The sequence below is a fragment of the Hemicordylus capensis genome, chromosome 7 (genome assembly GCF_027244095.1).
Source record: "Hemicordylus capensis ecotype Gifberg chromosome 7, rHemCap1.1.pri, whole genome shotgun sequence".
Classification (NCBI taxonomy): domain Eukaryota; kingdom Metazoa; phylum Chordata; class Lepidosauria; order Squamata; family Cordylidae; genus Hemicordylus; species Hemicordylus capensis.
In genome coordinates, this window is record NC_069663.1 from 11348541 (window position 1) to 11375028 (window position 26488).

General features: G+C 46.6%; 1 protein-coding gene across 1 annotated transcript in view; it reads left to right on the forward strand.

The window, feature by feature from the left end:
* ARID1A (AT-rich interaction domain 1A) overlaps positions 1-26488 on the forward strand; it is a 107606-nt gene that overhangs the window by 78901 nt on the left and 2217 nt on the right. Inside the window, exons 11-20 of the mRNA XM_053267711.1 lie at positions 4304-4513; positions 5417-5621; positions 17311-17443; positions 17593-17765; positions 17967-18108; positions 18601-18726; positions 18837-18933; positions 20017-20890; positions 21848-21978; positions 25689-26488. The exon at positions 25689-26488 is cut by the window's right edge and continues 2217 nt beyond it. Of these exons, the coding sequence (XP_053123686.1) occupies positions 4304-4513; positions 5417-5621; positions 17311-17443; positions 17593-17765; positions 17967-18108; positions 18601-18726; positions 18837-18933; positions 20017-20890; positions 21848-21978; positions 25689-26488 (2891 nt within the window). The remainder of the gene's footprint in view (positions 1-4303; positions 4514-5416; positions 5622-17310; positions 17444-17592; positions 17766-17966; positions 18109-18600; positions 18727-18836; positions 18934-20016; positions 20891-21847; positions 21979-25688) is intronic.

The following is a 26488-nucleotide window of genomic DNA, read 5'->3' on the forward strand; positions in this document are numbered from 1 at the left end:
TCAGAGTATCTTGAGCATTCAGTTTAGGCTTCCTGTGTCTTACCCAGGATCAGCTTTCAGAGGTGCACAAAAACATCTTTGCCATGACGAATCAGCTAAGCCTTACCTGTGAGAGCTTTACAATAGAACTTGCAATAACACAAATAACTGATAACATTTCAGAACTAAATGGTTGCGCTAAAGTTTTATTTAAAGTTTTGGTGAGCATGGGGGAGCCCCGAAAGCTTTTGTGTATTTTCAGTGTCTTTGGAACCTTGAGTCCCAACTGTTGTTAAGCCACAAGGGCTGGAATCATTTTTTATTTTTAAGAGACTCTTAACATTTCGAATGTGTTCCTTTAATCCCAACCTTGCTGTCTGTACCTGAAATATCAAAAGGTACATTGTTATAGTAGCCAAGATCTATCTCCATGGAGGTCTAGAAGAGGTGATGGTAGGGGGAGCTTGCGCTAGGGTTGGTTCTCCACCCAGCAGTAATGGCAAGATGCTGGGATTGACAGTAACAAGGCTGTCAATCCCAACAGTGCATGGGTGGTGAATGGGAATGAGAGAGATTCCTTCAACAGGAACATGATGAGGAATGGAAATAGCATTCTCATGATGGAGAGGAGTAGTAATAGTAGTAGTAGTAGTAGTAGTAGGGGGTGTAATGCTAGTTATTGAAGGCATATGTCTTGCATCTAGTAGGGATCCTGACAAGGGGCCCAGGTAGGAAAACAAAGTTGGTTTCTGGCAGGTGGATGGTCCCAGTGCGGATCTCAAGGGATGTCCCTATGATTGAGTGGGAGCTGGAGAGGTTTGTGGTGTTCTGGCAGGCCTCCTGTAAATTTAGAAAAGACAATAGTTCAGTTGATCAAAAGGTGTTAGGTGCCACATCACAAAACATGGATAATGCTTGCCATATAGAATGGACATGATTGTGTTTCACGGGGTTTGCGAATTTCTTTGTGTAATAACCATGCACTGCATCTTTATCCTAACACAACAGCATTTATGCTAGCACAAGACAGGTCTAGATGCTACCCATATTAACAAATGAGCTGTGGAATTGCACACTCCCTAATTCCTCTCCTATGCAGAATGAATTCTTTCTCCTGGAGTTAAAGCATTACTGTGGCACTGATATTCAAGGTTAACCAGGATTTGAAGTTGTCTGCACTTGACCCCATGTGTAATCTTGCCTACACTGTATGGCAAAACATCATTTTGGGCCACAACTGACTGACCATTGAAAATTACTGGAACTCTCCTCCCTGGGAGAAAAATGTCCCCATCAAACCCTAACAAAGCGGGGCTAGTCTTCTGAAAGGAGATGTACATAGTTGATCCGGGCCACTGCTTGGGGGCAATTCACTTAAAGGTGCCTTCCACATCCGAAACATCAAGGGTGAGGTGTATCTGCAGGGCGACCTCTAGGTGGGGGAAGCTCCTCCTGCTTGGGTGTGGTAGGATGTGCAGAGGATCCTGATCATACCTGGGCTGGGCTTCATTCCTCCCAATGCCCAATGGTTACTGGAGAGTCTCTTGGGATGTTCTGAGAAGACCTGAACCTTAGCTTAGCCTCAGAAAACCTTTCAGCCAACTCCCCTGCTTCAGTAATGATTTTCAGAGCTCGGTTGAACATTTGTTCATGGAGTAAATCTGGTAGTTTCATGGGATGACCCCTGGTTCTAGTGTTATGTGAGGAGAAGAATTTCTCTCTCTCCACACCATGCATGATTTTATAGACCTCTATCATGTCTCCCTGCAGTCATCTTTTTTCTAAACTAAATAGCTCCTGGTGTTACAGCCTTGCCTCATAAGAAAGGTGCTCTAGACCCCTGATCATCTTGGTTGCCCTCTTCTGCACCTTCTCGGTTCTACAATGTCCTTTTTTAGATGTGGTGACCAGAATTGTACGCAGTAGTACATGTACTATTAGTAAATGTACTGTGCCTCAGGTATTTTGTTACTGATGTACGTTCTTCCAAAATTTTCCAGGTATGCATCAGCCTCATCCCCTTCCCTATATTCAGGGAACTTGCATTTTTCCATTGGTGGTGTTGCAGTAATCAATTGGGGAATGATCCTGTTATTAATCCATGCCATCTTAGCCTCATGGACTAACTCACCTATCCTCTGCTCCACCGCTATTCTTTCCCTTTCTATTTTTAGTTTTTCTCATTCCATTTCCATTTTCCTAAGTTCCAGTTAGAGCTTCCAAATGTCCAGATTTGTGGGGGTTGGCTCTGTACTTTCATCCGGCCTTGATCCCATTCCTGGGTCACTGTGTGTCTTCCTGTAGCTAGCATTTTGGTGTCAGTGTCCTCCACTTCAGGGTTGGCGCCCTTTACTCTCTTTCCTCCTCTGAGTATACATGCTGACCCTTATTCTTAGAATTACCTTGACTGTCGGTTGTTTCCCCAGGGCTAGAAAGAAAAGAAACTCTGTGCTTGCTTTGATCTATTTGCAAAATCTTACTCCCTCTTTCCCTTCCTTACAGTTGAGGGAAAGGCCAGGAGAGAGAGAGAAACCTTGCCACTCTCATTCACTCAGGGAGTTGCCCAAGTGTTCTTGTTTCTTTCCAACAAAAATCCCACTGTGCTGCCGCCATGTCACCATCAAAAGGTGGGGCAATACAAAATCCCTCCTCTAGTTGGAGTCCCCAGGTAGGCAGCCACCATCCACTTTTGAATACGAGCAGATTCACTCTTCCAAGGGAATTTTCAGGGAGAGTAAAGTGGAAAACCCCTCCCTCCAAGAAAGGCTCGAGCGGTCTTGGGCCTTCAAGAGCATGTGACTAGGGCAGGATTCAATAAGGAGTGACACTCTATAATATCAAGAAGAGTTTATTAATGACAGGATAAGGGAAACTATAGAGGCATCAACAATTACTGCTTCCATTCAAGTAAAACTCTTCCCCAGGAACTACAAGAACCATGCAGTCAGATCGAAGCACAAACAAAACTAAATTACCTGATGTGTCTAATTAAACTGGTCCCTATCCTTCCTACTTTCTTCCAGGTAAGGAACTTCCAGGCCTTAAGGAATGAACTCTTAACATACCCCTCCCCTACTCCTCTATAGGCAGATCAGAAACTTGCTACACAAAAGTGTGAATGAACCAGTTCTCTTGTCACAAGACTTCTATTCCTTCATATGCTGCTGCTCAAACCCCTTTGTTTGAATCTTAAGTATCAGATTGGCGTTGCTTGTGGCAATCCCTTCTACTCAGAAGGTGCAGAAATGGACCTAATCTCAAATGTGTGCTTTCGTTGCCAAAAAGTCTGGTGTTCGAGAGAAGTTGTATGTGAACATGCCTGTACCTGCTAAGGATGCTGATCTTCCTGTCAACTTCTAGTGAAATAGGCAACATCTGGAGAAAATGTGTCTCCTGCACACTTCTCTCCATCTTATGGCCTAGTAGTCTTGCTACTAAGATCATGCTTTGGGTCTTTGTTGCTTGCCCTTACAATATGCTCTTTAGGTATTAGATTAAGTATTTTGTTTGGATTGAATGCCAGTACTTGGTTGATCTGGAAATTGAGTGGAGGGACTGTGTAAGTACTCTACCTGGCACATCTGTTTCTGTGGAATATCAAAAGAGAAGTCATTGGTGACTGTGAGCTTTTCATCTGTAAAGATCAAATGGTGCCGTAGCTCTTCTAGATCTTCAGGGAAGTTCTAGTTCAAAAATGTTTACTCTTACAGCACCTGTAAACATGGTGATTGAGATTTTGCATTAATCTTTCTCTTTTTATATTACTTGATGCCCTTTTATGTGTTTAAATGCTTTTCAGTGTTTCCTTAGACATTTTAATGTATCATTATGCATTAAACTTTGCACTGTGTAATCACCCCCTGTATTTTTATGCTGGTCTATGACTGTAATAAAGATGATTGATTGGTATCATATGCCAATTCCAATAGATCCAGTTTAACAACTTGGTCACTGTATTCTCAACCAGTTGAAGCTTCCAAAGACTTTACACAACCTGACCCATACATTGTGCTCATCAAGCCTGGATGTTGTTAAAGCATGGAAACCACGGAGAGAGAATTCCTTTCCAGTAGGCGATCCTGTTCGTAATGGCTCTTAAGATGTTGCCTTTCTTTCTACAGTACCCTTAAATTGGAGTTGTGGTGTGTTAACATTTGACTAATGTAATGTATAATGGATAAAGCTCATCCAAGATGATGAAAATGTTGTCGGCCCCCCTCTCTGTGCGCAGTAGTTTTGATCCCAGAAGCCTCTCCATTTTCAAGTTGTGCCTGAATACATGAATTGTTCTGATTCTCTAGCTTGCTGCTTCTTCTCTTTCTAGAAGTCCAGCTCCTCTACTACTACAAATGAAAAGATTACTAAGCTATATGAGCTGGGTGGTGAGCCAGAAAGGAAGATGTGGGTAGATCGCTATTTGGCCTTCACTGAAGAGAAAGCAATGGGCATGACCAATCTTCCAGCTGTGGGCCGGAAACCCCTAGACCTTTATCGACTCTACGTTTCAGTAAAGGAAATTGGAGGACTGACTCAAGTGAGTAAACAACAATAGGAAAGCAGTTAAATCAAACTTGAGAGAGATTCTTGTATATACAAACAGACCTCTTCTGAAGCTCTCTTAAGATTATATGCAACTACTTACAGCTTTACAGTATTGCATCTAATTCTTTACCCTGGAGCAAAATTCTTCAAGGATCTGGGTTGAAGACAGTTGCATCTGTAATATTATCGACCAAGATCCTAGTTATTTGTTCTTTTATCCAGTTCAGCAAGACACTAGTAATTGCTACACTTACCTAAATTTTACTGAAGTTGCATGCATCAATGGTCTCAAATATGTGCTTTGTCTTGTACTTGCTTATCTTAGGAACATAGACACCTGACATCTACTGAGCCAGACCACTGATCCATCTAGCTCAGTATTGTCGGTACTCACTGGCAGTTCTCCAAGGTTTTGGGCAGGAATATTTCCTAGCCCTACTTGGAGAGGCCAGGGAGTAAACCTGGAACCTTCTGCATGCAAAGCAGATGCTCTACCACTAAGCTACTGCTCTGTCCCTTAAGATGGAAAAGGAGCTGATTATTGCTTCCTTTTAATCCATTGTTAGAGGAAAAACTCTGATGACTTATTCTTGGAGGTTAGATAGGAAGCAGCCTTATACCAAGTCAGACCATTGGTCCATCAAACTCAATATTGTCTATATGTTGACTGGCAGTGGCCGTCTAAGATTTCAGACAGTTAATTCCTATCCCTTCCTGGAGATACCAGGATTTGAACCTGGGGCCTTCTGCATGCAAAGCAGATGCTCTTGCACTGAGCGTATGGTCCTTGAGCTTCCTTTCCATAGCCAGAACCCCAGATGGTAAAGCTGATACATCCCACTTGTCCAGAAAGATGTGCAACAGATTTAAAGCTGGCCCTTTTGGCTTTGTGCAGGTTAACAAAAACAAGAAATGGCGTGAGTTAGCAACCAATTTGAATGTGGGCACCTCTAGCAGTGCAGCTAGCTCTCTGAAGAAGCAGTATATTCAGTGTCTCTATGCCTTTGAGTGCAAGATTGAGCGAGGTGAAGACCCTCCCCCAGACATCTTTGCAACTGATTCAAAGAAGTCACAACCCAAAATACAGCCTCCATCTCCAGGTGAGTAAAACTTGTTCTGAAGCCCACTGTGTATTCAGCCTGCCTTACAATATATAGATTAGTATCTAGTAAACCATAGCCATCATTGTAAATGGGCCACAGATGTTCAACAGCATTTCTACCATAAACTAAAACACTGCTAGGTTCAGATAACTTTTAAAAGGAATGTTTACAAGCTAATTATGCTAAGCCGCTTGCCTGTATTCTGCACACTACTTGATGGCATTCCTGAAAGTGTTAGAGTATGGACGAGAAATTGAGGCAACCTTGTCTGCTCTGTGCAGAATAACACTCTCATAAAAAGTGAAAACCTGCTGGGATTGTATACAAGAACTCAAATGTGGAGAAAGGTGGCTAGGCTTTCTAGCTTAGCTTTTCCCTTTTGTGGTTAACTCCTTTCTGTGTGTCTACATGCTGACATCTTGAGGTCTTTAAAGATAAAGAAGTTTATAACTTACTATGTTAGGGTGTTGTTTCAGTGATTTGGTCCTATTTCAAGCAAATTCCTCCCAAGTCTCTGGTTTGGATCAAAGGTTCTTGTGTTTGATCTAGATTCTAAAGCACTTGAATACATCTGTAATGCACTACTTGCATATAATGTTTTGTCCTTGCAAAACCTCCCCGAGACTAAAGTTCGGGGTGGTATACAAATTGTATACATCGATTGATAGATAGGTGATATGCTGATAATGTACAGGTGAAACTCGGAAAATTAGAATATCGTGCAAAAGTCCATTAATTTCAGTAATGCAAATTAAAAGGTGAAACTGATATATGAGACAGACGCATTACATGCAAAGCGAGATTAGTCAAGCCTTAATTTGTTATAATTGTGATGATCATGGCGTACAGCTCATGAAAACCCCAAATCCACAATCTCAGAAAATTAGAATATTACATGGAACCAAGAAGACAAGGATTGTAGAACAGAACAATATCGGACCTCTGAAAAGTATAAGCATGCATATGTATTCAGTACTTGGTTTGGGCCCCTTTTGCAGCAATTACTGCCTCAGTGCGGCGTGGCATGGATGCTATCAGCCTGTGGTACTGATGAGGTATTATGGAAGACCAGGATGCTTCATTAGCGGCCTTCAGCTCTTCTGCATTGTTTGGTCTCATGTCTCTCATCCTTCTCTTGGCAATGCCCCATAGATTCTCTATGGGGTCAGGTCAGGCGAGTTTACTGGCCAATCAAGCACAGTACACTGTATACTTTTCAGAGGTCCGATATTGTTCTATTCTACAATCCTTGTCTTCTTGGTTCCATGTAATATTCTAATTTTCTGGGATTGTGGATTTGGGGTTTTCATGAGCTGTACGCCATGATCATCACAATTATAACAAATTAAGGCTTGACTTATCTCGCTTTGCATGTAATGCGTCTGTCTCATATATCAGTTTCACCTTTTAATTTGCATTACTGAAATTAATGGACTTTTGCACGATATTCTAATTTTCCGAGTTTCACCTGTATGACAAATATCTTCCAGTTTTTGTTCAGTGTATACACAGTGCCCCATAGTAAAGTGTGCAAAATGTATATTATTTGTTGTGGTTCCATTTTCCCCCAAATACCATTCTTGTAGTGTACTGGGAAAGTTATTCATAATTTTATGATCAGCGGAATATGTTAAATATGACCTGTGTTCCAAGTGTCATGCCTTAGTTTTTTGCAACCAGCAGTGTTGTTTGTTTGTCCTCTGGTACCCGTATGTCCACAAATGGTAAATCGCTGCTTCTTTTATTGGGATGGGATTGTTGCAGCTATTAAAGAGTAGAACTAGCTTAGATGTTGGATGGATTTGCAACTAGAAATACTGCATGTACATGCTCAGCTTCCTGGGGGGAGAATGGGAAGTGTCCTCAATTATTGGATGAAGAACACTGTAGGACTATAATCTAGGTGTCTAGCTGTTTCAAGAGCTCTAGGCCACATACTCAAATTAAAACTTTTTTGGTGGAGAGAAAAGCAAATTAACATAGTCAAAGATCTGCCCCCCCCCCCCCCGGTGTACTATTGAGGTACGCTGTGCTTTTCCTTAAACATCGCACTGTCACTTATAGTGGAACATTGCTGTACTGCCACAAACATTCTGTGGATTTCCATTCTGGCTGGTGTGCACCCATGTTCATCTGTCTTCTATATATTTATTTCTCCTAGGCGTACCCATCACTAATCCCATGTGTGGCAGCTCTCGCGAGAGCTGCTGCCTAGGGGATAGCGATGTGGAGGGGGAGACAGTAGCGGCTGGGCGGCTGCTGGGAACAGAAGGCTGTGGTGGGCCGGCCGGCGGGAACAGGAGGTGCAAGGCCTGCCTGGGCCGGCTGCCAGGAACTGGAGGTGGTGGGCCGGCCTAGGCTGGCTGCCAAATACAAGAAGCGGCAGCAGGTCGCTGGGAGGAGGCAGCGGTGGCCGGCCACTGGGAATTGGCGGGTGGGAGACAGCCAGAAAGCTCCGGGGTGGGTGGGGAAGAAGCGGGCTGGTGGAGGCATAGATATGCTCTATGCCAGGCCCAGCTAATTTATTAGAAATTGTTCAGTCCTCTGAAATTTTGCTACTTAGTGCATTTCAGGGGTTCTTGAAGAATCCAGCCGTTGTGTTCACACGACTATCTTGCACCTGTATAGTTCTCCTCCTGACCCAGCTACCTTTATTTCAGAGCTGGAAAGAGATTTGAGCAGTTGTGCTCTTCCAATACAATAGTAAAGACAGGCAACTCTGTACGCCTAGAACTACAACCTGAAGTAACTTTCTCAGGAACAGTATGATGGAGAAGGATTGTCTTGTCATAAGAAAAGTGCCGGGGAGTGACTTGTTGGATTGGAGTGGCATCTGACCCAAACCGTCAACTAATAGAGTTTTATGTCCCGGTCTAATTGAGGCAGTTTGGCCTTTTGTGGGGGACTTAAACTCCAGCATCCAACTGAAACAGCATTATTTCTGCTTGAAAGTTGAATTCTGTTACTAATCCCAAACAGCAAGTGGAGTTGTGATGTGCTTTTGGTCCCTGGTTAACTCACACTGAGGGTCCAGGGTTGGAAGAAGAATTTGGTCTTAAGTACATAACAGTCTGTACCTAGCTTAAATTGACTGCACTGCCTCTTCTCTTGAGTAAGACAGTGGGTTCCATTTTGTTCATTCTCACAGTGTGAATCACATTGTGTGCAGTGTGTGTTAATCATGAGAGGCACGGCAGCATGCCTGTTTCTTTGACGTGGTCTCTGTCTTCTACACAAATGGGCTATGCGCCTGCACAGAGACCACGTCGGAATCTAACAAGCTCGATTTCTCCTGCTTTGGCAGGAACCCTGCCCCCAGCCGCTATATGCGGCTGCGCCACTCCTTATCCCCTCAGTCTTTCTTCGTCCGCGTTTCAGCGAACATTGTGAGTCTTTCAGCTCAACTATCTGTTGGATTAGGCCTATCCTGGTTGTTTTCTGTTCTCCTGTTTGTTCCTCTTTATTTTTCAATTCGTGCAGTGGCGTTTCTTTTACATTGCATTTGTTTTCCTCGGTCTTCCCTTTCTAGCTCTGTTCCCAGCTGGGACGGAGCGTGTTGGCCGGCCAGCCTTCAGCGTGCATGCTGGGCATGAAGAACTTCAAGAAGTGCATTACTTGTGGAGTGAAGCTCCACTCCCCGGACACTCACTCGGAGTGCCTCCTGCGCTTAGGGGAGTCCCACATAGTTGAGACCTGCTCACATTGCCAGAAGTTTACTTAGCAGGCTTGTCATAATAGGGCTTCTTGCTTGCGTGCAGCCCTCTGGGATTTGATTCTCTGTTCTTCGGAAGCCCTACAACTCAAACAGTCCTTCGGAATGGCTGAATGAATGAATCGGTGGACCAACCGGATGCCTCTGCTTGAGGGATCAAACCTTCAACCCCAGTACCAGGATCATTGGTCTCGGACGCTCGCACGGCTTCGGCGTTGGAGGAAAGGGCTCACTCGGAGTAGCTCCCCTCTTATCAGCCAGAGGTGGCACCTTAGACTTCACCAATTTCGTCGGAAGCACAGCTGAAAGCCAAGAAGAAGAGATCCAAAGTGAGCAAGCGTTTGTCGGCAGATAGGGAGCAATCTCCCACTCCAAAGAGGAAAGTGTCAGGCGCTTCGGCTTCCTCAGCCTCAGCCCATAAGAAGGCTAGAACCTTCCAGCAGGACCCACCGCAAAGGCCTACAAGGCAGATGTGGCCTGTTTCCCCTGAACTGTCAGAAGCCTTTGATGCGGCTAAAGCAGGGGATCAGGACTGTGATTCTTCGGGAGAGGACATGTATTCCTCTCCCAAATTTGATGAACACTCTTTGTGGCTGCCTCGGCGCTGATCCCCTCTGCATCAATATCAATAAGATCGTCCCCTGTTGTACCGTCAGGGTGTTTCATGGGATTGTCGGGAACTGTACTGCACTTTGGACTATTGCTCCCCCTTGGTCGACACTGAGCATGCGTATAACTCTTGGCATCCAGACTCCAGTTTGTACGACCAATACCGATCAGACAGCATGTCGGACTATGCAGGATACGCCATATCTCGCTATGGGTCACGCTGTCCAGAGGACCGCACTTATGGTCACTCCTCTGTTCCTAAGCTGGAGAGTCTCCCCCCCCCCACTCGGCAGGTCACCCATGTTCCTGTTATCCACATTGTTCCCCTCGGGATCAAAAGGATTGTGAAGTGCTGCCTTTGTCTGCATCGACAGAACACCACGAGTTGGTTCCTGTCTCGGAGCCTGGTTCTCCCCCGGTCTCAGCCCCTGCATCCCAGGAGTTGGCTATTCCTTTGCACCCGCGTCGGAGAGTGAAGACAGCTCCCCAGATTCGGAGGATGTTTCCCTGGGATCGTCACCCCTCGATATCCACTCTGATTCGAAGCTGGTCTCCCCTTCAGAGGACCTGAAACTCTATACAGCCTATGTGACTCGTATGGCTTCGACATTGGGGGTGAACTTGGGTAACCCACAAGAGGATGAATTGGACCCTCTGTTTAGCTAATTGACTCTGAGGCTATGGTGCCAGTGGCTCTGCCATTTAACCCCGCACTATTGAAAGTGATGAAGGCACATTGGAAAAAACCTAATACCTTTTCCCAACCCAATCAGCGCCTTGAAAACTTCTACAGGGTTCAGTTTCAGGAGGACACAGCCTTTTTGAAGAGTCACCTGATCCCCAACTCTATTGTGGTGGAGGCCTCTCTGCAATGATATCGGGGTCATGGTCAATCCGCCCCAGGTGATAAAGAAGGCAAGAAGCTGGACTCCTTTGGGAGAAGACTTTATTCTGCTGCTGCCTTACACTCCAGAGTGGCCAATTATCAGGCCTACAATGCCCAATATAACTACTTCTTATAGGAGAAAGTCCCTTCTTGGTCCCTCTTCCCCAGGACAAACAGGACGCTGCGAAGTCCATTCTTTGGGAAGCGGTTCAAGTGTCCAAACATGAACTTTACTCTGCCTGTCACTCCATGGAATGTGCAGCTAAGGTTATGACCATATCGGTGGCACTGAGACATCCCGCTCGGCTTTGGTCTACAGGCCTGCATTTTGAGGCCCGTGCCAGGGTGGAGGGCTTGCCCTTTGAGGGCTTGAACCTGTTCTTTGAGCAGACCGATGATACGCTTCAGAAGGTGCAAAAATTAAGGAACACAGCATGTTCCATTTCCTACAGTTCTCAGTCGCCTGAGCCACAGAAGGCTCCCACGTGGTTGCCTCATCAGGCTCAGAAGTCCTAGGTGTACCGTCATCCGTCCTCGGAACGGTCCTTTCAGGCCAACAAGTTCCCCGCCAAATTCAAGTCGAGCAGTCAACCCGGTAAGCAGACTTTCCAGAAGCCTCGCACAAGTGTCCCGCCTAAGAAACAATGACTTGGGGTGCTTTGGGACATGCCTGTGCCCCTTCGCAGCAAGTTGGGACATGGTGGCCACGGATCAGTGGGTCCTGACAGTGGTACGCATGGCGTCTGACATCTGGAACTGTGGTAACCCCTTGCACACCAGAATTGGATCAGGAGATCACCGCTCTTCAAGAGAAGGATGTGATAGAGGTCGTGTCGAATCTGGGCAGCCTGGGGTTCTATTCCTGGTATTTCCTGGTACCGAAACCGGACGTGGGTCAGTGCCCTATCTTAGACTTAAGGGCTCTGAACCAGCATCTCATTTACAAATGGTTCCAAATGCTTCCAAACATCATGGCTGTCCTCCACAGGGACCTGTGGATGGTCTCGTTAGACCTAAAGGATGTATATTATCATGTGTCCATAAGGCCTCAACATCGGCGTTTCCTAAGGTTTCAGATAGGGGGAATCACTTATCAATTGGCGTTGCCATTTGGCCTCACCACTACACTTCGCACATTCACGCAGTGCCTGGCCCCCGGTGGTGGCATTCCTGCAAGAGCGCGGCCTACAAGTCCTGCCGTATCTTGCCAATTGGTTGATCGCGGCAAGTACCCCACAGGCGACTCAGGATGCCCTGGGATTCATGATCGATATCCTCCAGGGATTGGGGTTCCAAATAAACTTCAAAAAAGACCCATTTGGAGCCTATCCGGCGGATTCAGTTCATCAGACTGATTTTCACCACGGGTTTGGAAAAGGTCTTCCTTCCCAGGGCCCACATTGTGACTCTCCAGAGACTGGCAGTCAACTTCTTGGTTGGAGGCCCTCAAACTATGTGATCTGTACAGTGCCTGTTGGGCCACATGACATCCAGCGTTTATGTTCTGCCTCATGCATATCTTCGGATGCGAGTCATTCAGAGGTGGTTTTTGGACATGTTCGATCCTCTTCGAGATCTAAGTCATCTCCGGTGTCCGCCCTGTCCTTGGGTAAGGGCGACAGCTCAGTAGTGGACGAGTGTCTGACACCTAAGTGTTCGTGCCCCTACCCAGGTGCCCCCTCACTCCCGAGTAGTTACGACGGATGTGTCGGAGCTCGGTTGGGGAGCTCACCTGGATGGCCTTCGTCTGAGTGGATACTGGTCTCCAGAAGAAAGGAGCCATCACATCAATTATATGGATTTGTTGGCGATTTTCAACGTGTTCAAAGGGTTTCTGCCTCTGTTGCAGGGAAGGTCGGTTTTGATTCAGACCGACAATACAATGGCAAAAGCCTATTTGAACCGCCGGGGCGGTACCTCCTCAAGAGCCTTCTGTTGCTGGCCCTGGCACTGTGGTATTGGTGCCTGGACAACGGGGTGTCGACATAGACAGTGCATATTCAAGGTGTCCTGAACGTTCTGGCCGACGCTCTGAGCCCACGAGTGGATGCTGCATCAGGGTGTTTTGAAGGACATCTTTGCAGACTGGGGAGTTCCAGCTCTGGACATGTTTGCCTCACAGGACAATATTCAGTGCCCCCTGTATTGCTCCAGGGGGGGATTGAGCGAAGGGTCTGTGCGGATGCTTTTGTTAGGTCCTGGATGGGCCCACCCCTGTATATGTTTCCCCCATTCCCTTTTTTCCCCAAGGTACTGAACAAATTGAGAATGGATCAGCCAGGGCTATCCTGATCGCCCTGTGGTGGCCCAGGAGGCCCTGGTTTCTGGTTCTGACGCGCATGGCGCTGGACTGGAGGAATCGACAGACCTATTGTCACAGGAACAGGAAAGGGTGTTACACCCAGACGTTCGGTCCCTCCACTTGACTGCATGGCTGGTCCTCCCGACTTCTCCTTGAGACTACAAGAGGTGTTGGTGGCGGCTAGGAAGCCGTCCACATGGAAGTCCTATGACCACAAGTGGACACAATTCAGGTCCTTTGCTGACCTGCATGGATTTCATGTGGGTAATCCATCCATTCAAGACAGTTGTAACTATCTTCTATCTCTTAAAGAGTCTGAGTTGAAGATTGCTTCCATTGAGGTATATCTGGCTGCCATCGTGGCACATTCTCCCTTGGACTGGGCCTCTTGGTTCAAAGAACCGGTGGTTAAAAGTTTCCTAAAGGGTTTGACACACTTGTATCCAGATGACCCTGTTATGGCCCCGGCCTGGGATCTGTCTGTAGTTCTGGCCGGTCTTCTCAGGCCACCCTTTGAGCCTCTGGCTTCTATTGACCAACCGTACCTGCAGTTCCACAAGGACAAGGTTGTACTCAGGACGGATGTCAAGTTCCTGCCTAAAGTGGTGTCGATGTTTCACCATTTGTCCCCACTCACTTTACCTGTGTTCTCTCCAAATCCTTCATCGGATGTGGAGAGGCGGTTACACCATTTGGATGTGTGTAGGGCTCTGTCCTTTTACGTGCAGAGATCTGCTGAATGGAGGAAGTGTCCCTCCTTGCTTATCCTGTATGATGGGCCTCGAAAGGGACTTCAGGTTTTGGCCCAGTCCATGTCCAGGTGGATAGTCTCCACTATTGAGTTGTGTTACCGGTTGGCACATAAGCAGTTGCCTTCTACTGTAAAGGCTCAGATCTGTTGCAGCCTCTGTGGCCTTTGATCGGGCGGTCCCGTTGGATGCTATTTGTCAGGCAACTGCTTGAGCTTTACCCCATTCATTTATGCAGCATTATGCTATTGATGTTAGAGCACGTAATGATGCTGAATTTGGCAGGAGTGTCCTGCAGTCCATTTTCAGTTAATATGCTTGTCCTGAAATAAAGATATTCCTGGTTGTTTACCTACTGCCTCTGTTTTCTCTTAATCCTTGGGTGCTTGCTTGTTATGCGCCCATTTGTGTAGAAGACAGAGACCATGTCGAAAAACTACAGGAAAGCCTCACCTGTAGCGTCGTTTCTTCTAGTGGTCATCTGTACTTCTACGCGCCCTCCCGTCCTCCCCACTTGGGTCACTGAAGCTTGACTCTGACTGAAGGGATGAGGAGTGGCACAGCTGTGTAGAGCAGCTGGGTGCGGGGTTCCCGCCAAAGCAGGAGAAATCGAGCTTGTTAGAGTCCGGCGTGGTCTTTGCACAGGAACATAGCCCTTTTGTGTAGAAGTACAGATGACTACTAGAAGAACCAACGTTACAGGTGAGTAATCTGTAGTTCAGTCTTCAAGTTGTATGCTGCTGCAACTCCTGCTGAATCCAACTTATTTGCAGAGAGGTGATGTGCTGCATAGCAGATCCAAGTGTTAGGAGACCTCCACATGGGAGAGAGTTCCTTGCCAATGAAGTGGTGGCAACACTGGGTGGGTGTTTCTAGCTGCCAGCGTTAAGATTTTGAGATTCCTCCATCCCTTCTAAAAAGCATACGGCTCCAAAGGCCTTCCTTAGCTGCTGGCACCCCTGTCAAATGTTCTGTTCTGCTTTTAGGTTGTACAGCTTCTGTTGAAAAGCTAGGAATGGCCATGATCCTGTTACTGGATATGGCCATCCTGTGCCCTGGGTTTGTATCTGAAGGAAATAAGTGGTAAGACCTTGCCTGCAGAAAGTGCAGGGAAGCTCCAGACTCGGAGCACGGTGCGTATTGCGTTGGGCTTGATCTGTTTTGACATCCCTCTCTGCAACTCATTGACTGTGGCAGACTGTCCTCCTACATGGAAGTTCCTGTGGGCTAGACGCTGTCTCCTGGACAGCTAGAGCATGAACTCCCCCTCCCCTCCGCCCTGCCTTGCAGCTCTTTCTCGTTCCTGGTTATGAATGAATGGCAACATGTACCCTGGGAGGTGCAGCCAGTTCGGCTTGAATTCACAGTCTATGGATTTGGCATCCCTCCAGCCGTTTGTAAATTTGTGAGTTGGGAGGGCCGGCAGGGGGTGGGGATGGACAACAAATGGCAGCGGCACAGGGAATGTCTCGAAACCTCTTCCTGCTGATGTCAGTGTATTAGAATGCAGTGGAGACCTTGCTGGTTGGATTCCCAGGGGAATGGAATGGAGCTGAAAGGCTAATGAATGGGGGAAGGGGTGGGGGAGGGGTTGTGAATGAAGCTCCCTGCTGGGCGGCCCTTCCTTCTTGCTCGGGCAGTGTCCGTCTCCAGACTGGGAGGGAGCAGGGAGCGCTGGCGAGGGTGCCAGGAAGGTGGGGCATAAACAAACATGACCTGTAGGTGACCTCTAGAGGATTCTAATGAATCGCTGAAATGACTCATCGACCTACGAGACTGAGGCCAGGGATATCGGTGCTGGAAATGGTAACTAATGGAAACTTGAAGAGCCTGGCTCTTGCTGGCTGCTCAGACTACACACCCAAGAGATGTGTAGACACACCACCACCACCACCAGCAGCTATTGCGGGACTGGGGCTGGAACAGCACAGCCGGTTCTTCATTTGCTAGAATGCAGTGGCGCAGAGGGGAAATGCTTGACTAACAAGCAGAAGGTTGCCAGTTCGAATCCCTGTTGGTGTGTTTCCCAGACTATGGCAATAGCGATACAGGAAGATGCTGAAAGGCATCATCTCAGACTGAGTGGGAGATGGCAATGATAAAGCCCTCCTGTATTCTACCAAAGACAACCACAGGGCTCTGTGGGTGCCAGGAGTCAAAATCGACTCGATGACACATTTACCTTTTAATAGGTTTTGGTGGCTATTTGGTCACTTTCATTTGCCCTGTCCTGAGCAGGGGCATGCAGAGTGTGTCTGTGTGGCGGGCGGAGTCTCCAGTGAAGACTGCATGCCTGTGTGATGCTTTTGGAACTGTGCAGTAATAATAGAACGAGTCCCACCGCTGGAGGAGTAAGGGGGCAGCGTACACCTTGTTTACCTTGTGTAGAGGTGGGCAGTAGTGGTGCAAGCTTGCCTGCAAACATGCTGCTCAGAATGTTGCATCTCCTAGGACAGGGGTTGACACGTTTTTGGGGTGGCTCGAGGAGAGATGCTGCTCGAAGTAAAGTTGGCATCCCTGCCCTACCACCCAGGTCCCTGCCGCACGCCCAGCCACTGGACTCATGACTGGGCTGGAAGCTCCATGCTGATCGCCACCTTTCCAGCAGTGTTCTGGGCTGTTCTCCTCCAGCCGGCATTAGCTATCACCTGCCGGATGGTCTGTCTGTCCTTCAGCAAACTTCTATGCTTGGTCTCCTCCATTTCAGGAGCAGACAAAACACAGAAGTTAATTGCTGGAGGGGAAAGAAAGCATGCATGCAAGACCAGCCGTTATAATGCCTGCTGCTTGCCTCTGACTGACTGTTGCTGCTTTCAGTAGCAGGCAGTGGACATCCAGGATTGGTGGCATAGGTGTTGCTGGCTATTCCAGCACTCTCTTGAATGTGCACATTCATTTTTTCAGAGTATGCCCATTCAAGAGAGGCGCAGGCAGTCAGCTTAGCTGGAAAGACCTCTGCTGCTGGTCCTGGATGTCCACTGCCAGCTACAGCAAGCAGTGACATGCCAGCCAGAGGCAGGCAGCAGGCATTGTAGTGGCTGATCTTCCTAGCCATGTGAATGCCACTCAAAATAATTTCACATGCCACTTTTGGCACCTGTGCCACAGATTGCTGACCCCTGTCCTGGGACATACACAATGTGGTCTGGAGTATAACACTTCCCCAGTAAAGCTTACCTCCTGGATACCTAATCATATACAGTCAGGGTACTAGTTTGTCATCCAGATGGAAGCCATTTAATTGCTCTCAAGATGTCCTGGGACTTCAAAATGCTGTATATGAACTGGCGGAAAGCCCCCACAGTGGTTTTTAAAATTATTTTCTACTTCTGTGCCTACTGTGTGAGTTAGGTTTGCATTGCTATAGAGTTTGGCCAATATCCTCTACCTACTGAGTTGCTGCTGATGCTTCTCTTTCCCACTTGCAGCGGGTTCAGGCTCCATGCAGGGTCCTCAGACACCTCAGTCCACCAGTAGCTCTATGGCAGAAGGAGGAGACTTGAAACCCCCAACTCCTGCATCTACGCCACACAGTCAAATGCCCCCTTTGCCAGGCATCAGGTATTGTACAGTCACTTTTTACTTCTGAGAAATGCCTAATGGCGGCTGTGCCTAATCACAGCCTTGCTAATAGATTGCATGGGAGTGAGTGTTTGATTGCATTGATGTGCATCTCCACACTACAACAGTTTATTCTTTGGTTGGATCAGGAGTAACTCTGTAGGCCTTCAGGATGCCTTTCCCGATGGCAGTGACCCCACTTTCCAGAAGAGGAACTCCATGACTCCAAACCCAGGGTACCAGCCCAGCATGAATACTTCCGACATGATGGGCCGCATGTCTTATGAGCCAAATAAGGATCCATATGGCAGTATGAGAAAAGGTGATGATATTTTTCATACTCTAGCACACCACTATTAAACTCAGCCCTCTAAGCTATCAAAGCAACTTCAGGGATAACATATTTCTAATTATCTATCCCAGCTTCTAATTTATTAATCTCCTCCAAAAACTGAGGGAAAGCATCTTCCTGTTGAAGAGGTATGGATCTTTTCCTCTAATCATTTTCTTTTTCCACTTCCAGGAAGTGATCCCTTTATGTCCTCAGGGCAGGGCCCCAACAGTGGTATGGGTGATCCTTATAATCGTGCTACAGGTCCAGGGATGAGTAACATGGCCATGGGACAAAGGCAACATTATCCTTATGGCCCTTATGACAGAGTGAGGTGCGTACTTTAACTCTGGATTGCTCTGATCCTGCACTGCCAAACCAAGCTGTTCTTCGTTTTGCAAATGTCCTTACCTTGCATAAATTTGCTCAGTGTACTTTATTCTGAAGCATTTTAGTTTCTGTGCAGTTCAGGTCTCTAGTTTTTGGGGGTGGGGAGACATGTTGTTAAAGCGCAATGAGGACTGAAGCAAAGGACAAAAGGATTGTGCTGTTGAGTTTAACACATGGAAGCTGTGAAGGAAGGGCTGCTCGTTGGCCTCTGTCTTCAGGACTCTGAAGCTACACATAAACCCATCGAAGACTTGTAAAGAATGTTTCTTTATGAATTCTAAGAAATTCAGAATCTGCAAGTTGCCAGACTACACAGAATTGCAGAGAGGTCATAGTTTAAGTGAGAGTTTGGTAGCTTATGTCCTGGTAGCTTGTGTCCTTGTGTTTATTCCTGGTAGCAGTTATCCTGTTAACTTGTGTATATGTCTTCCTTTAGAACTGAAGCAGGAATGGGACCTGAAGCCAACTTGGGAACTGGAACACCCCAGCCTAACATCATGCCTTCCACTCCTGATTCTGGGATGTACTCTCCAAGCCGCTATCCTCAACAGCCACAGCAGCGGTAGGTTCTGGCACCTTGGTTGTATCAACAATACTGTGTCTGCAGCATACAAATTTTCATTGGGTTCTATGTGTCTGGAGGGAAAATTTAATAGCTTGGTCTTTCCACAGACATGATTCCTATGGCAATCAATTTTCCACTCAAGGTACATCCTCTGGCAGCCCCTTTCCTAGCCAACAAACCAACTTGTATCAACCACAACAGCAGGTGAGCATCTTTGAAGTATGACCAATAGAGATTATGGTAGGTGTAAATGATGAACAGTAATGGAAGGCAATGAAGTATATTCTGGGAGGTATGGCTCAGATTAGCAGATGGTGGGTTTTTCTCGCTTGTGGGTGGTGGGGTTGTGGTGGTATCGTCCACTACATGCCTGGATCTTTGTCCTGAGTTATCTTTGTCCTTTGTCCACTCTCAGCAGATACCTGCTCTGTGTAGAGAATTCAAGTTTTTTAGCTCCTTAACACTCATCATGGATTCTTTTTCAGACCCCCCTTTTAACCTTCTTTGCAATGAAAGATGGGATATAGTTGCATATTATTTGCTTCTGTTCAGGTATTTAAAGTTGCAAGATGTGGTCCATCAACAAGATTTAGGATGTGGTCGTTCACAAAGTTCTTACAAGAATGCATCACAGCTGGATATTTTAAAGAGTGAAAGTTTGATAATAAAACCTCTGTAGAGGCCGTTCACCTTACTGTTTGCAGCAGTGCCTTTCTTTCCTTGTGTGTTACAGAATGCAAACTCTTGTTTTACCAAAGACACACCTTGCCACAACTAATTTCAGTTGTTTCTGAAGCCATCTGACTGGCCCAGTTTGTCAATTATTAAGGTGAACACATATAGCAAGTTTTGACGAGCAAGGCTTTTCTGTAAGCAAGTATAATGGTTAAATTGCAAAAGCTGCATACAGCTTCCAGTCTGAACCCCAGATCATAAAATGTTTGCAGTATGTAAAGGAAACTGTGTCCATTCTAACGTGCTCCAGAATATTCCTGAATACAGCAAAAGGAGGGCAAAATAAGGTTAGCTTTCAGTGTGCTTTACTGGAAACCTCTTCCATCCTGACCTTTTAAAATGGTAATTGCCACACAAAGAGCTGAGCATTTTGACCCAAGGAGAGACTGGAGCTTTTTAGCCAAAACCGTCAGCATGCCCCTGTTTGGCCAGAGAGCCCTTCGGAGGAGGTGCCTGTTGGAGTGAATGTGCTCTATGACTGCTGTAGCTCCTGCCTGTAGTCTGTCCTGAACAATGAGCTGCTTCTGAATGGCCAGTTTCTTTTTCTTCCAGAATTACAAACGAGCGATGGATGGCAACTACGGGCCCCCAGCCAAACGTCATGAAGGGGAGTTGTACAGTGTACCGTACAGCACAGGCCAGGGACAAGCCCAGCAGCAGCTGCCTCCGGCACAGACCCAGCAACCAAGCCAGCAGCAAACTGCTCAGCCTTCCCCGCAGCAGGAAATCTATAACCAGTATGGAAATACATACTCTGCTACAGACCGCCGACCTGCTGCTGGGCCACAGAACCAGTTCCCATTCCAGTTTGGTAGAGACAGGGTCTCCGCTCCCCCAGGCTCTGGCACACAGCAGAATATGCCCCCTCAGATGATGGGTGGCCCTATCCAGTCCACTCCAGAGGGCCCCCAGCAGGGCACCATTTGGCAGGGGCGCAATGAGATGGGTTACAGTTATCCCAACCGGCAGAGCACAGGCTCTGCACCCCAGGGGCCTACATATCACGGCGTGAATCGAACAGATGACATGCTACATCCAGATCAGAGGGTTAATCACGAGGGACCATGGCCTTCTCATGGAAACCGTCAACCTCCTTATGGTCCCTCGGCCCCGGTGCCCCCAATGACGAGGCCTCCACAGCCCAACTACCAGACCCCCCCTAGCATGCAGAATCACATTCCTCAGGTATCTAGTCCAGCACCTCTTCCCAGGCCGGTGGAAAACCGCACCTCTCCAAGTAAATCCCCTTTCTTGCACTCGGGAATGAAGATGCAGAAGGCAGGGCCTCCTGTCCCTGCCTCACATATAACACCAGCAGCTGTCCAACCTCCTATGATACGACGGGATATCACATTCCCCCCTGGGTCTGTGGAAGCGACACAGCCTGTGCTGAAGCAAAGACGACGTCTGACCACGAAAGATATTGGTAATTACACTTTACTTCCTCTTGCATTGGTGGTGGGTCGGCTTCCTCCTGTGATGCTATAGTGGGGAAAGGACTCTTGAATAAACTGACAGTTTGAAAGTGGATGGTTGTGGTTGCTCTGGCTACATAAAGTACCACTGCATCTACTGGGAACTGATTTCCTAGAGGAGTGTTTTTCATTGTAAGGCCCAGGGGCCAGTGGCAGCCCCCATTGACCTTGCCCCCTGACTAATTGTCTGCTGGGCCTGGGTGAAGCTTTGGCCAAAGCTGAATACTCTGCACAGTCCCCCGGCACCACGTGGAGATGACTGTCCTCACCATGCAGTGCTGCGCTTTGCCCAGTGCTGGGGGGCTCCTTTATAGCACTTAGCAATAGCAATAGCACTTACATTTATATACCGCTCTATAGCCGGAGCTCTCTAAGCAGTTTACAATGATTTAGCATATTGCCCCCAACATTCTGGGTACTCATTTTACCGACCTCAGAAGGATGGAAGGCTGAGTCAACCTTCCCCGTTTATGGGAAACGGAGTCCGTGTGGACCCCTGCACTATCTTGGAAGACATGCACAGGGTGCTGGGAAATGTAGCACACATGTACGTACACACACACACACACACACACTTCTGGAGCTCTTAGGGTTCTCTTAAAGGGCCCTCCTAGCATTGAGAAAAGCACAGTACTGTGCAGGGGTCACCACAGTGAGAAATATTGGAGATTTTTTTGCCAAAGTGCTCTTTGCTTGAAAAATCGTGAAGATCACTGTCCTAGATCACTGTCTCAAGTCTAAGAAGGCTTGTCCAGAAGAAATCCCTAGTGGATTTGAGACTGCAGGTATGCATAGTCTACCAGATCTGATGACTGGTCCTCAGTACAGCATTTAGAAAACAGGATTAAGGGACTGTGTTTGTAATGTTCTGAGAGCTGGTGGGTATAAAATGTGATTATATCTTGCAGGAACTCCTGAAGCATGGAGGGTAATGATGTCTCTGAAGTCTGGGCTCCTGGCTGAAAGTACGTGGGCTTTGGATACCATAAACATCTTGCTCTATGATGACAACAGCATAATGACCTTCAACCTTAGCCAGGTGGGTTAGCACTTTCTGGTAATAGGGCTTTGAAATAGGTAATGAGATTTGAATAGATGAACATCAATGTTAAGTGTATGGTATCCATTCGAAGTGAAAGAATGCTTCTTGCCTAGGACTGTGTGTGTTCTGCACAGTGTGGAATTCAACTTACTGAAAATAGCTTTAAAGAGAGAGTGAGTGTTTACTGCTTATTTACTTATTTATTTATTGACATTTCTATCCTGCTCTTCCTCAGAGTTGCTCAGAGCGGTGTACATGCTTATTTTTATCCTCACAACAACCCTGTGAGGTAGGTTATGGCTGAAAAGATAAGCTGAAATTTCTGGGTTAGATTTCCAGTAGTCAGGCCATGGGGTTTCAGTGTTTTGCCTGGCTTCTTGTCCCATTATATGAATGTTAAAAACAACATTATGCAAAGTAAGCAAACTTGCATAATATAGTCCAGGTTTACACTTGCCAGTTAGTAAATGCACATTGTGTGTGTGTGTGTGTGTGTGTGTGTGTGAGAGAGAGAGAGAGCGAGAGAGAGAGAGAGCGAGAGAGAGAGAGAGAGAGAGAGAACAATCTGAGTTACCAAATGTATTGGCTGATGGGTTCCCTGCAGTTGAATTGTCTGCAGTTTACATGAGGAAAAGTAATACATATTTAACTTCTTTCTTTTTTAAAAGTTCTCTCCTTCAGGCTTGCAAGGTGGCATTTAGAAACTGGTTACATCTTTAAAAAAAAAAATCTCCAAATAGAGAGGCAACGCCTCAAACTGGTGATCAAAAATAGAATGCAGTTCAGTGTTCAGACATACAGCATGACCAAGAGTGGAATGCACTTTATGCTCTTGTGCCCACTCTCCTTCTCATGCCCTGTGATTCCCATCCTCCCTGGATGCAGCAGGCCATATTCTGATGTTGCAACCAAACTGATGAATTATGGCTTGCCTTGCAATCTTGGAAAACCAGGATTTCTTATAATTATAAAATCTTATACTGAAAAAGATTTTAAGATGAAGCAGTGGCGGCTGGTGGTTCCTGGGACTGGGGGAGTGGAGTGCTAGACAGGGCAGGTGATGGGTGGAGCCAGAAGTAGTGAGAGGTGGGGCCAGTTGTGGGCAGCTGCGGGGGTGGAGCCAGGACTAGGCAGGTGCCTTAGCAAGAACTGGCAAAGTGCAGATTGTAGCTAACGAGTGGGATCAACACACACGCGCGCGCACACAAACATTCATCAGCAGAGAAACATGGAAAACATCAGTTGCTTTATAGTGCTTAACAGGACTATAGTAGTGTGTACATTTGTATCTAACATGGCAGGATCAAAACACGTGCATGCACGTGCAAAAAGAACTGTGCCAAGCCATAAGTAGAGCACAGACCAGCTACTAAAGGGTGTTCTGTGGAGAGTAAATGCATTCTGAAGTCACCAGGGCAGCTCACTCTGATTATTTCAAAAATGAATACTAATAACAACAGCAAGAAAGAACTGTGAGCCAGAGTGGTACAGTGTTTAGTGTGCTGGATTAAACTGGGGAAACCCAAGTTCATATCCCCATTTAGCCATGAAACTCACTGGGTGGCTCTGGGACAGTCACATTTCTCTCAGCATAACCTTCCTCATAGGCTGTTGGGAGGATAAATGTCACCATGTGTACCAGTCTGGGATTCTTGGAGGAATCACAAGCTATACAAGTAAAAGTAAATAAATCTATATAAGCCACAGGTAAAACAGACTTTTCCCCTTTTTTCTCTACAAAAGTGGAGAACAAACGTTGCAAGGGTAGTTCTGCCTGTCTATTTCAAAAATGCGTACATCCATAATAGATAAATCATAGTTTTTTCAGTTATGCTTTCTCCAGCTATGAACAATTTCCTGTAACTTAGAGGACACCATGGGAAGCAGATGCATGGGTACACCCTCTCCATGCCTGCTGAACAGCTGGGTGCCACTCTCTGCCCACCTTGGTTGCCCACCACTTAGCCTGGGTGTCCATCTTAGCAAGCAACAAATGATTTTTATAGAGACCACTTCTTCAATCCTTGTTCAATGAACCATAACCCCCAGTGGACATATTAATGTTACAGATACTGGCCACAATCCAGAGAAAAACCTGGTTAGTTCCTTGCATAGTAAATGGAGTTCTAGAGGTGCCTTTTATCAGCTTTGGCTGATACGCCAGCTGCGTCAGTTTCTTGAAATGAAACGACCTCAGAACAGTAATACATCTGCTGGTCACCTCCAGACTTGACTACTGCAATGCACTCTATGTGGGGCTGCCTTTATACGTTGTCCGGAAACTGCAGTTGGTCGAGAATGCGGCAGCCAGGTTGGTCTCTGGTTCATCTTTGAGAGACCATATCACTCCTATCTTAAAAGATCTACGTTGGTTGCTGATAAGTTTTGGGGCAAAATACAAGGTCTTGGCTATAACCTATAAAGCCCTAAACGGCCTGGGCCCTCGGTATTTAAGAGAACATCTTCTTCACTGTGAACCACACTGCCCATTGAGATCATCAGGAGAGGTTCGTCTGCAGTTGCCACCAGCTTGTCTGGTGGGTACTTGGGGCTTCCTCGTTGCTGCTTTGGAATGCGGTCCCTGCTGAAATAAAAGCCTCCCCGTCTCTTACATCTTTTAAAAAGGCAGCCAAGACACATTAGTTCACCCAGGCTTTTAACTATTTACTGTTTTAATAGTTTGATGGTTTTTAGAGACTTGCATTTTGAGCGGTACACAAATAAGTTAAATAAATAATTTTCCTTCCAACCGAATCCATTCCTTCCATACACCACATCCACATTGATAGCCACTTCTGCAATTATTTGAAAAGCAGTTTGGACTCTGAAATCCATGCATATGCCATAACAGAACTTTCTGGCTTCTTATGCCAGTTTCTAATCTAATTAATCAAGTCTTAACAGTTTGTTGTTCCTTCCAGTGTTTTATGGCATGCCATTTTGGGAATGGGCCATAATGCTTTGCATACAGATCAGATCAGAGATCAAGGGAGAGAAAGCAGAGGCTGCATTCCTCCCCTCCAAACAAAGAAGCTAGTAAAAGATCAGACATACCAACCTAACCTAACCTGCTCTCTAACCAAAATAGTGATTGGATTCTTCTGAGTAGTTAAAAAGACTTTCCCCACACTCTGGGCACTTTGATTGGCTGCCTGAGGAGTTGATCAGTTTAGTCCTTCTCTGATTGGTTTATAGTGCATTCCTAAGACCGCTGACTTGGCAAAAACAAAAGTGAGCATGTTTATTGGCTCTGCCTTTTTAATATTAATATTTTAAAAGATCTGGGGCTTTTCATTTGTTCTTTGCTACTGTTGCCCATCTTACAACTCTTAAAGCAGGTGCAGGCAAGAGCATCAGGGCACAACAGAGGGAGGCAGTAGATACACAAAATGGAGGCAGAGACCATTTAATGTAAGGGGCCTGCCCACGTTGCCCATAGATAAGATCCACCCTGAGTTGAAGTGTGTGGAATGTAGTAGCTTGAGCACTAGTTTGAGACTTTGCCCCTTTTGGATTTTTCATCTTGCTAGCGGAGCTCTTCTTTCTCTCCTTAACACTTATAAGTGTTACCTTATGTAGCTGTTTACCAAGTAACAGTGACAGCTATTCCTATTGTGACATCCTCCTCATGTCTTCAGTTGTACCTCTGTACGCACTTGTTTGTCGTTTTGTACTCTCACATGCTTTCCTGTCCTTTTATCTTGCAGCTGCCAGGGTTGTTGGAACTACTGGTGGAATATTTTCGGCGTTGCCTGATTGAAATATTTGGAATCTTGAAGGAATATGAGGTGGGAGATCCAGGACAAAGAACACTCTTGGATCCTGAGAGGTTCTGCAAGTCTTCAAGTCCTCCTCCTGAAGAGGGGGCAAGAGAGGAGCCATGGAGTCCTAACTGTGAGGAAGAAGAAGGGGAGGAGGAGGCTGCCTTTGCAAATAAAGCCGCAGCACCTCTTGAGAACAATGAGGAGAAACTTGTCAGTAAATTTGACAAACTTCCAGTCAAGATAGTGCAGAAGAATGACCCCTTTGTAGTAGATTATTCAGACAAACTTGGCCGGGTACAGGAGTTTGAGAGTGGGCTGCTACACTGGCGAATTGGTGGGGGAGACACCACTGAACACATTCAAACCCACTTTGAAAGCAAAATGGAGCTGCCGTTGACTCACAAACGGGCTTCCTGCAACTCGGTTTTGCGGAAACGTTCTGTAGTTGAGAGCAGCCCAGTTGCCCGAGAGGGAGAATCCCCTCCATCAGACGGTCCTCCAGAGAAAAGAATAACAGCTACCATGGACGACATGCTTTCAGCACGACCAGGCTCATTGGCGGAGGAGGAGGAGGTCAGAAATGTGGAGGCCACCAAGGAAAGCGGCAAGTTCCCGTTTGGCATTAGTCCAGCACAGAGCCACAGAAACATAAAAATCCTGGAGGATGAGCCTCACAGTAAGGATGAGACGCCCCTCTGCACGCTTCTAGACTGGCAGGACTCGCTGTCTAAACGCTGCGTCTG